At 37.3% G+C, this 13,099-nt stretch overlaps 1 protein-coding gene across 1 annotated transcript in view; it reads right to left on the reverse strand.

Moving 5' to 3' along the window:
- The window catches only part of SYNE1 (spectrin repeat containing nuclear envelope protein 1), a 390,131-nt gene that overhangs the window by 64,375 nt on the left and 312,657 nt on the right, over positions 1-13,099 (reverse strand). Inside the window, exons 110-115 of the mRNA XM_074333963.1 lie at positions 12,317-12,471; positions 11,716-11,863; positions 9,586-9,680; positions 6,601-6,835; positions 4,647-4,841; positions 771-896 (exon numbers count right to left, since the gene is read on the reverse strand). Of these exons, the coding sequence (XP_074190064.1) occupies positions 771-896; positions 4,647-4,841; positions 6,601-6,835; positions 9,586-9,680; positions 11,716-11,863; positions 12,317-12,471 (954 nt within the window). The remainder of the gene's footprint in view (positions 1-770; positions 897-4,646; positions 4,842-6,600; positions 6,836-9,585; positions 9,681-11,715; positions 11,864-12,316; positions 12,472-13,099) is intronic.

Consider the following 13,099-nt stretch of genomic DNA (forward strand, 5'->3'; position numbering starts at 1 on the left):
AAAGAAATATGCTGATATCCACACTTTTGATGATTCCTAGACTTATCTAAGAATTGATCTTTCTTAAATGCTTACCTTCTTAGCCAAAGTGAAGCAGAGAACTGATTACAATCCAAATCATTTGAGTATGTGGGAAGTTTTAAACAAAATTACTCAAGTGCAATAATTTGCAAATGAATGGAAACACAAGGACATGTGTAATTTGGGGGGAAAAGGTTAAAGGTAGTGTTGATTTGATCTGCATATTGCTCCACAGAGAACTGCTCTTCAGTCACCCCACATGGCCCTACAGCTGTGACTGGACCAAAGCCTGAAGCAACTAAGTCATGTTGGTCCCAGCGAGTTTATGATGCAGGGAACGGTGTGCATTAACTACTGATTTGCTTCCAAGTGTGATGTGAGGTGTTGTTCATAACCTTTAAGTAGTTGGAGCCATGAGTAACTAAAGGATGGAGGCTCTGTGCAGTAACTGAGATGAGCTATCTACAGTTCCTGTTTTCCTTACAGTAGAGTGTGGAGGGCAGGTGTGTTCCTCCAGGGCCACTGTCTGCAGAATTTCCAGGCTGCCCCTCCTCACTCTCCTAGCTGTAAATGGGACTCTTCTGCTAGAACGACTCTCCAGTGAGGATGCTGTGAAAAGATTGCTTTTATTGCAATATACCAGGAACTTGCATGGCCATAGGAGATGGACTAGATTACACTTTCAAAGGCATAATTACAGCTGTAGCACACGGGTAGGTGACAGTTAAAAGCTCACTCCAGCCGTTTACCTTGCAACGCATTTGCTCTGCATGGAGCTCTTCGTGGTGATCCGGTAGAGGTTGGGAAAGCTTCTTTTTGAAAGTCCGTAGTTTCTCCAGAGATTCAGCTATGCCATTCTCACATTTTTCCCAGTCCTAAAATGGGAGGAGAAAGAAATTTCAAGAATTTTTTTTTTGTAGTTCATTGGAACAAAAGTAAAACAGTCTTCTTAATTTCCAGAGGAAGACTTAAAGTTACATTGAGAATTTAAGTTCACTGATATAAAGTCCTGTCCACATCCACAGTCGTGGTGGGCAGTGACAGAAGAGCTGGGTTCTAAGCTGGCTCCTACTTATTACCTATGTGATTTTCAGCAGGGAATGTGCTCTCTCGGGTTTTCTGATGGAATAATACAGCTTACAGTTGCTGGAGAAAGCTATGGATGTCAAGGCACCAACTGCAATGTCCAGAATATTACAGGTAATCACAAATGTTATCTGAATCTGAATCAATCTGCAGAGGTGAGAGGATAATCACTGCTTTGTGCATCTTTCCTAACCCCACCCATAATGATTCCAATGTCTACACCAGGGGTGTCCAAACTTTTTGCAATGTTTTTCACCAAGGGCCATATGCGGTAAAATACACAAATAGCCGGGCCACTCACTTGAGGTAAAGTACGCATTGCTTCACCTGGTTTATTTAAGTAAACTAAATATATTTTTGGAATTTGCTGCGGGCCAATTAAAAATGGATTGCGGGCTGCAGTTGGCCTGCCGGCCGCAGTTTGGACACCCCTGGTGTACACCATCTCAAATGCTCTATAGGAAATAAGAAAGGGGATATGGATCACATTCAGGATAAAAATATGTGTGAGAGAAGTGAGATGAATGCAAAAATAATATAACCCTGATTCAATTCAATATGCATATAATATGAGGTACATACATTGAATTGTTACAGAAGCGGAAACACACAACTAGAAAAAGCATGGTATTTGACTGGCTTTATCTTGCTAGTGCAGAAACATATGTAATAAAGGGTTAAATATGTAATATATAAAAACCCAAACAAATCAATAAGTGGAAGAAGATGATGATAATGTAATATTTTAAAATATGCATCTAGTATGCCAAGTACTGATAAGTACTCTGAAGATGAAGATGGGGCAGTCGTAGAGTGGCATTATGGAATGTGGTCGCTCTCTACACACTGACAAAAGAAAACGTACACCATGTGGTTATATTTTGGAAGGTTACATACCAAACTGGCAACAATGGTTACCTCTGGAGAAGTTAATATGGTTTCGGTGGTGGTATAGGAGAAATTTCATTTCTCACTTTACATACTTAAATTATTACCTGATTTTTTTTAAAAACCAGACAGATGTATTTCTTTTGTAATTAAAAAAAAAAAAAAGTAAAAGAAAAAAACTACATTTAACCATAATGGCAGCTTGATTCTTTATAGCACTCTACCTACAAATTAACTCATATTTGGTGTCTTAGTGCCCATGCAAATTAAAAATGAACCTCCTTAATTTTGTTTATTAATCCCCATTCCTGGCCACCTTCTCCACAACAACCATTCCCCAGTGGCCACTTCCCACGACTTAAATTATTAAGCTCCAAAGAAAAACAACTAGAGTTGCTTTTGCACGATGCCACATCATGCTGCATTTTTCTTTACATGATCTCTTCCATCATTACTGGTGTTTTCTTGTCTGGGTTCTCCTGTCTTATCTTCTGGTGCCTTATTTTTAACACAGCAACTCATAGGTGCTCTTTGCTACAATAGTCTTCTTTAAGAAGTGATGACTAAAGTACCTCCCTACTCAAAATGCATTCTGCATGCTAATTGAACTAAGAATTTGGCTCAAGATTCTAATTTTTCTTTTAAATTTCTTCAGGGAACTTCCTAAACTGCATAACCACATTCCCTCGTCCCACTCACCAGAAAATAATATAAAACAAAACCAAAAACACTACAAAAAAATTGTCTACCTTGGGCAGAATTGTCCGTTCCCTTCATTAAAATATCTCTGTGTTTCCAGGCTACACTTCGTTCATCAATGCTAAGCACAGTGAGAGTAGACAGAAAGGTCCTCTTTCTGTTTAAATTGAACAGTATTCTGAATTAAATCATCACACACTCTAAAATCTATCAACCTACAGTCAATAAATGTTCACTGATCTAGAAGAGAAAAGGTCAGCGTCTTATTTTTTGTAACAAAATTGAGAGGCAATAGTGAAGCAGGTAAACATGCAGGGCATAGAAGTACAATGACTTTTTTTGGCATATTTATGCAGAGTATTGAATTAAGAGCTAAATATCGATAGGCATCATATTATACTTAAGGGGAAATGATATAATAAAATGAGCCTGTATAAACATTAGAATTTCGCTTCATAAACTCCTTAGGCAAATAGGACCTTGTATATGACTCAAAATAAAATAAACTTTAACAAGAGAAGAGGGATTTCCCTTTCCAAAGATGGCTTACATTTTGAAGCTATAACCAGTTTCACTACATTAATTATAAGAAAATAACTAAATGTCATGGTCTACAAACACCTATCAAAGTGGATATTTTACACACCCACAGACTGACAAGAAAAGCAAATGCAGTGACTCAGCCGGCTCGTCTTAGAAGTCCTAGGAATGTGTCCAATAATCACATCACAAATAAAGAAAAAGTGCATGATTAACATGTTCTCATGTCCTCTACAGAATGAGTTACAATGTTTTTAATCCTTTCCTGAAAGCAAAAATGAAAAGGGTCAGACATATTGTATTACTGATGAATCACGCTGTGGAAATAATAGTTAACAGATATTTAGCGGCATTCTTAGACACAAGGTAATATATTATTAAATAATATTTAATAGAATGATCCCAATGGGTGTGCATACTTTAAACATTTTAAAACAGCAAAATGTATTCCATTAACTTTAGTTATTACCTTTGATTCCAAAAAAGTGACAGGCCAAATTTAATGGATAATCTCATTAAAGTGTTCGTGATTATGGACATATATAAAACTTTAGTATTTAGCTGTTTACTTTTTAAAATGAGAATAATAGCAACAATGATAATTATTGTGCAACCTGATTTACCGTCATTATTTCATTAAATCCTCACACTGCTGTGTGAAGGAGATGTAACCATACCCACTCTACAGATCAGGAAACTGACACTTAGGTTGAGTCAACCAAGTTACTTGGTTTATTATGGTGTTAACTTGGATTTATCTGAGTTTAGAGCCCATGACCTTTTGAAAACTGCTGATTTAATTATGTATTATATATGGATTTGGAAAGTGAGAGAGAAAAGCATATTGTGGGAGGTCTGGATAAATCTAGATTTCCCTAAATGTGCTGCGTGATCAGTGTGCTATCAGTACCCAACTACAGGGTTAATACACCTCCCGCAGACAGCAACACGCTTGGATAAGCTCAGATCAAATCAAGAGTACCTTCTTGGATAGCTTTTTCCGCGGCTACAAAATGAGAGATATCAATCTTGAAAACCACTTTAGAGTCTTAGGTTCGGGAGTGGAATCTATTCTTTGCATTCCTGTCTAGATTTATACAGTCATCACATGGCCCCTGGCTTAGCACCGGCCATTAACCAGAATTCGTCAGTTGGACGGTCTTATTAGACTTAAAACTCCTTTGTTGGGGGATTTTCCTAAATGACAAATGGCAAAATTGGAAAACTTTTTCAGTTTCTGTAAGACAATGACGAGGTCTTCAATAAAACACAGGGGATCCAAATACTGCAGGGCATCACTTCTTGACCTTTAGATTATCTGATTTGCAGGATAACAATGGGCGGAAGCAGCACAACTATTAAAGGAGTTTTTCAACAGCAGTACATCTATAGGAGGAAAGAGCTGGGCTTACTTTCAACAAGAAGGACAGGGTTTTCTTCTGCTCCTCCAGACACACGCTGGCAGTTTTCCACTTCTCTTGGATTTCCGAGAGTTCAGACTGCAAGGCGGCCTCCGCCCCACTGTCGGCAGAGATCAGGAGCTGCTTGCCCGCCTCCACCGTCAGGATGTAGCTGCCTTGTTGTCGCAGGAACACTTTTTCTTTGAACTAAAAGGAAACGTGGATTTTTACTTTCTCCTTCTTCTCTTCCCCGTTTCCCTATTATAAGTATTTTTAAATGACTCTACAGTTTTGCACACATAGCATGCCCTCTTTTCTCTAACAAGCATTTACTGAGCTAGTCATTTGTGCACAAATGCAACAATGTGTAAATGAATAAGAATTCAACAGGGGAAGGCCTAGTGTCTGTCCCCACGTTCAATGAACTCATGATGCAATAGGAAAACTGCTCTGTAAGACATGGAACATGTTCTTACAGATGGGTGTTTTTGTTTGCTTGTTTTTAAAGTTTTATTATGATCTTTTTATGTCTCTTGCAGAAAACATTTGTGATGCATGTTTAATATAAACAACCTAATTCAAAGAAAGACCATGGCTCACGTAGCTAACCCATTTGGGGTACACAGAGAGGCTTCCTCAAAGTGGTAAAGGCTTCATGAGTTTTGAAAGATATATGAACATGGCCAGATTAAGAGGGACCTTGTGTCATATGAGGGCCAGGAGTCAGGGAGAGGACAACTTCCTCGCAGAGAAATGAAGATGGGCAAATTCACTGTACAAGATAAAAATGATGAATTCGGGACATTAGATGCAGATTTCAGTGGCTGGAAGGAATAGAAGGTACATGCAGGAGAGCAGCAGGAGATGAGGCAAAGCCACATCTTGCACAGGAATTTGATTTTTATAATAAAGTGAATGAGACTCGCAGAAGAAGAATAAGCAGGGAAGGGATGTTTGCATGGAAGCATTCAGCAGTGGGGTAGAAAATGCAATGGAAGAAGGGTATGTACTAGATACACTAAGACAAGTTAGAAAGCTATTGTCTATCTAGGCAAAAGGTCATGAGCATCTAACCCAAGGCAGTGGCAGTCGGGATGGAAACTTGAGGAAAAAGAAGAGGATAGCTATAAAATGATTCTGGGTTTCCTGAGTGATAGACCAGATAGCCGGTGATGACATTTCCAGGAACTGGGGACATGGGAAACAGACTGATGGAGAACAGACTGATGAGAAGTTGGTCCAGGCTTTGTTGGAACCCACAGAGTATATTATGTCTGTGATGCATTATAGATGCAAATCCAAAAGGCAGTTGAATATTTGAGTCGAACACTCAGGAGGTGAATGTGACTGGAAGACACCCATTTGGCCCTTCTGTGCTGGTAGGGGCTAGTTGCAACCATGTGTGTAGATGAGGTTTCCCAGAGAAGTGAGGAGAGGGAAAAAAGCAACAATAATGACTTTCAAAGGAAGAGGAACCCATGGAATATACTGGGAAGGGCTGATAAGAACACAAGGAGGTATCCGTCTGAGAGGCTGGAGTCCTAAATTCCCAGGCTGGTGAAAGTAAGAGGCTAGACCAAGAATGGACAGACAGGGTTGAGCCTTTTACCTTCTCTGGAATACTTCAGTGACACGTTTAAATTGTGCACGAGTGAAATATGCATAATCAGTGCGGAGTTTTGCTTCCCTTGTCATTGCCTTCCCATCCACGCTGGGATTCAAGGAGCTGCTGGGAGGCCTGGGTGTGTGAAGTGGAGGGAGCCAGAGAGGCTGGCACTTACCACACTGTCATCATTAAATATGGGCTTTGGAATGCAAGTATTTTCTCTGTTTCTGTTGACATTTGCGAACAATGTTTGTCCCCGTTCCAATGTCACTCCAGAATCCTTCTGAAGAACTGAGGCTAGGGTAAAGTGTGCAGTGAAAATGCAGAAGAGGTTTCAAAGCAGCGCGTTTTGCACCTCACCTGCACTTCATCGAAGAGGGTCCTTGCTTGTTGCAGTGGTATTGGGACACTTCCGAGACCACTCACGGGTAGATAGGACACTTCAACCAACCATTTACGGAGCTTTTCTGCCATCTCCCTATAGCGTTGCCACTGGCGGATCTGGCTGTCAATGATACCTCTCCTTTGCTGGGCCCTGCGAATCACTCCCTGCCACTGATTACTGAGAAGTATCAATTTCGAGCTGAACTCATCTCTGGTGAAGAAGTAATGACACAGGGAAAAATACTGTTATCCTGGATGAGGTCACATTATCAACCAACGCATACACACCTGACGACTGAAAGCACTGAGAAGTGATGTAGGGCAGAGGTTTTCAAATAGCGTGCCATGGTCTGTTATCAGGTCTATTATTGCAGGTAATTTTCAAAATCAGTAATAGTGAAACTATCGGTGTTTGCAAATGGTGAGTGCTCTCATGTGTCAGCACAGGTTGAAGGCACATCTATACGTTCAGGGTCACTTACTCTCTCCCTGAGTGCATGAGGGGAAGGCACATAGGGCAGTAGTTGCAGTGGGAATGAATGGCCCCAACCCCTGAGCACATGCATAGCAATGTATGCAGCCTGTGACAGCATCTTGTGAGTCCTACAGCAGGAAAAAATGAGGAGCGAAGCCTATTTATAACCCTGTCTTCAGCTAGAATTATAAGCCACTTTGGATGAACAAAACTGAGTTATTTAGCTATCATCATGAGACACTTCAATAAAATTATGTTATTAAAACAATTTTTTTGAAAACTGTACTCCATAAACTCTCAATATTCCCTCACAATAAATAGCCCTAATCTTTAGCAAATTATTCCACATGTTAATCTAAATTTTAAACCCACTTCGCTTTGTTCTTAGAAAAATGAAAACGATCTAGTCGTCACTGTCTGTATAAAGGTTATCCATATGCCTACAGATATGAAATGTTGCTTAAGCTTTCTCGATTTTCAGCTAAATAATCTCAGATTTTTTAAATTTGTCTTTCCTACCTCTGTGTTTTCTACCTTTCACAAATGTTGGTAGTTCTTTACCAAGTTTTCTTTAACATTCAACTTGTGGCTCTAGAACTGATTTGTCCAGTATCAAAGAGAATGAGTTTCTTTATCAATTATACTGTTCCATACATTTCAATACTAGTGTGTACACTCCTTGCTTTTCCTCTATTATATTAGTTTCGCTTTTCTTCCTTAGATATGCTATTTTTGCCTCTTGAGGGTAGCTTCAAATCTGAATTGGACAAACGACCCTGGACTCTGATATTCTTGATAGCTGTATCTAGGGCCACTATAAACTTTGATTTTGTAACTAAACATTGTACTAGTTCTTCTGTTTTTGAAAGAAAATTTCTGGTATTTATAATCTAATTACAGTAGAACCAAATGTGATGAATTAGGTTTGAGATTTCCCTAAAAGCTATAAGCATCTCTCCTCTCTGAAAAAGTAGAACTCCAGGACTTGAGAATGTGACATGAAAAGTACCCTGCAAATTGCTTTCCCTATCAGGTAACCATCCACGATCTCTTTGAGTCTTCATCCTCAATTTGTAGAACTTTTAAAAGACAATACATTCATGATCTAGGGCCTTCCTACTGTCGACATGCTCTAATCTGAGTGTTTTCTTCACTTGCAACGTTCAAAATTATCCTCGGGTCCAACCTTCATGTTTTCATTTCTAACTGTTAACATTTAAAATTTAATAGCTATTGGCTTGTGTGTGAATTTTAAATTTTATTTCACTTAATGACTCAAACTTTTACAATATTGTTATAGAGTTGGCTAAGGGAGGATGAAGCAAAAGATAAGTTAATTGCATCTGAATTTGTCTTATTTTGAAGGCCTTAAATTCTCTGTAAAGTTCACATTAAATTTGGCTTACTTAGAATAAAATAAATATGGTATCATATTTTGCTGTTCCAGGCTTAACCATGAAAATCTTTCATGTCTGTCCAAAGAAATATCCACTTAAAACTGAAGTTGCTTCCAAAACATTAAAAACCCCTTAATAAAAATAATAATTTATTTTCTATTTAAAAAATAATACTAAGTTAATTATAATCACAACTACTGGTCCTAAATATAGGAAAGATATATATATATATATATATATATGTATATATATGTAATAAGATATATATGTATACATATGTAATAAGATATATATGTATATATATGTAATAAAATAAGTGAGGTTTATAGTGCAAGTATCACCACAGAAAGTAGACAGGATAGAGTCAATATCGTTCCTATGTAGATATAGGAATCATCAATTCACATACCACAAATCTAAAGAGGAGCTAGGTGTTACCTTTGCATTTTTAGTAAAGAGAGAATCTGCTAAGTAAACGAAGAGGAAGCAGGATCTCAGGGTGAGTGTAATCTGACTTAGGTAGCACACCATTTTCAAATCTGGTGGAATGGTCTTGGTGTGGGAGAGCAGGCCTGTCCTGACTGAAAACCAGATACCCAAGTTCTAGGCTTGATTCTCTGCTACGCAGTTCCGTGACCTTGGTCAAATATGTTCACATTTCGGGACCTTGAGTTTTCATGTATAAGTAAGAGGGATGGTCTAGTGATCTCTATGTTCCTTTTAGGAATAACATTTCTGTAATCATATGAGAATATTAGAAACATCTGTTTACAAACCGTGATGCATCATTGATACAACTCATTCTGATCTATTTATTAATCCGAGTCTCCTACAGACGATTAGCAAAGGTTGGCTAGGTGATTTTCAAGTACTCTATGTCCTTCATATAATAGAATAGCAGTTCTTTGAAAAAGATTCAATACTCTGTCATTTCGGAGATTCAGATAAGCCTTTCCTCCAATTACTGAGGCTTTATTGCAGCACAATTGCCTTCGGAAGATTGGATATATGCCCTCTAATCTGCTCATTAAAAAGAAAATGACTAATTTACTGGAACCTTTCTTCATAATAGTATATCAAAGATCCTACCTGTCATCAACTTGACCTTGTTCTAGAAGATGCTGCCCATCAGTGATGATCGAGTGCAAAATTTGTTGACGGCTGAACATCTCCGCTTGAAACAACTATGATTTTTAAAAAAAGAAGAACATGCTTTAGAGTTCCTAATTTTAATGACCAGTTCTCTAATAAGTTTCCAAAATTTTTGGTTTAAGCCAAGTTATGAAAAATATCTCCAGTGCAATCAGGACATGTAGCATGTCCTGCAGTATAGGAATAACGTATTTTTAAACCATCATTTAAGATGTACTTAAAAGTAAAGTTTAATTTTTGTTTACTAAAACCGACTAAAAGTGGAATTATATTCCCTTCCTTTCTTTCAAAATCACCTATAAAGTTAGTTAACACATAATTTGTATTCTTGTTTCTTTTGTATGCAGAACATGGTCCATTTTCAGATAGAGATCAGCTTAAGACCTTTGAAAAAGTTGAAGAATGGGAAAAAAACACATTTTTTTAAACTTAGTATTTTTCAATTTAATTTGATTAATAAAATTATTTCACCACTAAAAAAATTCAAGAAAGAAATTATTCCCATTGTTGTTCAAACAGCTTTACTGAAATATAATTCACATACCATACAATTCACCTATTTCAAGTGTATAATTTAATGATATTTATTATATTTCAGAGTTGTGCAACCAATTCCACTATCAGTTTTAGACCAATTTCATTACCACAAAAAGAATTCCATACTCATTAACAATCACTCCCCATTTCCTCTCAATCCCCCAGCCAGCTAATCTATTCTCTGTCTCTATGGATTTGCCTACTCTGGACATTTCATCTAAATGGAACCATGCAATGTACAATCTTTTGTGACTGGCTTCTTTCCATGTAGCATAACGTTTTCAAGGCTGACACGTTACAGTATACAGAAGTACTGTATTTCTTTTTATTGCTGAATAGTGTTCCAATGTATGGATATATCGCATTTTATTTATTTATTCATCAGTCGGTGGATATTTGGGTTGCTTCCACTTTTTGGCTATTATGAGTAATGTCACTACAAACAATATTCTGGTACAAAATTTTGTCCACACAGGTATATGTGTGGACATATATTTTCATTTCTCCTGGGTACATACCTAGTAGTAGAATTACTGGGTCACATGGTAACTCTACGTTAAACTTTTTGAGAAACGGCCAAACTATTTTCCAAAAACACGTCACCATTTTATATTCCCAGAAGCAACGTGTGAGGATTCCAATTTCTCCACATCCTCATCAACACTTGTTATCTTTTTCATTGTAGTGGGTGTGAAGTGATATCTCATTGTAGTTTTGATTCGTTGTCTTTTATTTTATCATCAGTCAACTCGATAAAACTGAACTTAAAAATACCTTACTCATACTATTTAAATTCTCTACTTTTAAAATTTAAACAAAGTGCTTTAAAATTAGTTTTATTCTCTTTTAAGTTGTGCATTAAGCTTTTTTCTCTGCTTTTAGGTAAATTCTGTCTCTCCACTTGCATATTTTTCCTAAGTACATAGAATAATTTAGTTACACCAGTAAACAGAATATGGAGAGTACCAGCAAATTAATTAATTTGCTTTTTGTATCTAGTTCTCTCTTAATGTTTCTTGAGAAATGATTATAATGCAGTTTGACCAAGAGGTACACTTGGAGATGTCTGGTACTTGATTTCCTAGTATAAAATGCATATATGCTTTTTAAAGAGCACACAGTTTTAATTTGTCGAAGACTTTTGATCAAAGCATAATCTTTTTAGCAAATAGCCCTGGCAATATTAATGTAGTCTGCAACTCAATTTGAAAACTGAGTCACTTTCTACACTCCTTCTGCAGTGCCTCTCTGCTTCCCCTTCCCCATCCCATAAGTAGACTATGACCACAGTTTGGCATTATCCACTGCAGGGTGGTAAAGCCTGACACATGCTTATGGAGCAAAGAACTGGACCACATTTTTGTAATTAAGCTATCAAAGTCTCAAGCTTAAAAAAGAAGGCAAAACCAGTGCATGCATTTGAGCACATTTGGCACAAGATACAACACTTTAATTCCTCCACATGGCATTCTGCAGTATCTCCAGAGGCTTAAACTATTTTATTGTCCCAAATCTGCTGACATAACTTACCTCATGTGCTCTCTGCTGTTCCAAAAGATGCTGATAATTTCCTGAAATCTCTACTGCTAATTTTTGCTCCGTTTGAACCAGAAACTCCATCCATGTTTCACATTTTTCCAAGAAAGTCTGATGTTGTAGCAAAAATGACTGCAGCTTACTGACAGAACAAAGTGAAAAGAATAGTGCTTATGTTGTTGCTTATTCTTGTATCTTTAGCATATAAAACTAGCTTAAATATTTTCTGCATCCATTTTTTTTTTCTGCCTCCAATTTTAATTTGACCACCACAAAACTTTCGTGTTGGGTAGTAAAATTTAAAAAGAGAAAATTGAAGGAAAAGATAAAAGTTCAAAATGGTAATTTAAAAAAAAAGATCAGATTATGTTTGTATCTTTAACATAGTCTTACGTAAAAGAGTTTATTATTTTTTGAGTAAAACAGTACTGAGTACATTAAACATGGAAAACCACTTCGCAATTTGAGTTTCTTATTTTGAGTTCAAATTTTGTGAGTATCATTGGGAACACCAAGCCTTTATAAATGTACACAAATCATTAACTTATTTGTACTGGTATATCAGAGCGGGCAAAACATCTCTTGGTAACTCTACCTGAATCTTTCTGTAGTCTGAGAGGAGATCAGAGACCAGTGCCGGTTCAGACTCTGCATCCTTTTGATTTCTTTATCATTCAGGGGTAGCCTATAGCCAAGCTCATTCAGACGGTCTAAATCTGGCGCCATGCTGCTGAATTTTAACATCTGCCCCTGAAAGCAAGATTTAAAAGCAGGTTTAGCACCACAGGTGGAGGGATGGATAAAGAAGATGTGGTATGTACATACAATAGAATATTACTCGCCACAAGAAAAGATGAAATAGTGCCATTTGCGACCATAGGGCTGGATCTTGAGATTATCATGCTAAGCAACGTAAGTCAGAGAACCATATGACTTCACTCATATGTGGGATATAAAACTAAAAGCAGCAAACAAACAAGACAAACAGAAACTCATAGACACAGACTACAGTTTAATGGTTACCGGAGAGTAAGTGGGGACGGGGGATGGTAGATGAGGGTAAAGGGGATCAAATATATGCTGACGGAAGGAGAATTGACTTTGGGTGGTGAACACACAATGCAATATACAGATGATATATTATAGAATTGTACCCTTGAGACCTGTATAATTTTATTAATCAATGTCATCCAATAAATTTAATTTTAAAAAAAGAAAAGGCAGAGTGCTTTCAAAGTACACCGTGAACTTTGGATTTCAGAAAGAGTCTGGCTGGTAATCTCTTGAGTATTTCTAGGCTACTTGTTTGCAATCACCAGAGCTGTAAAAAACAAAAGCTACATGTCCTAATTAGCTTCTGCTGCTGCTGCTATTGTGG

Source organism: Rhinolophus sinicus, linkage group LG05 (genome assembly GCF_036562045.2).
Source record: "Rhinolophus sinicus isolate RSC01 linkage group LG05, ASM3656204v1, whole genome shotgun sequence".
NCBI lineage: Eukaryota > Metazoa > Chordata > Mammalia > Chiroptera > Rhinolophidae > Rhinolophus > Rhinolophus sinicus.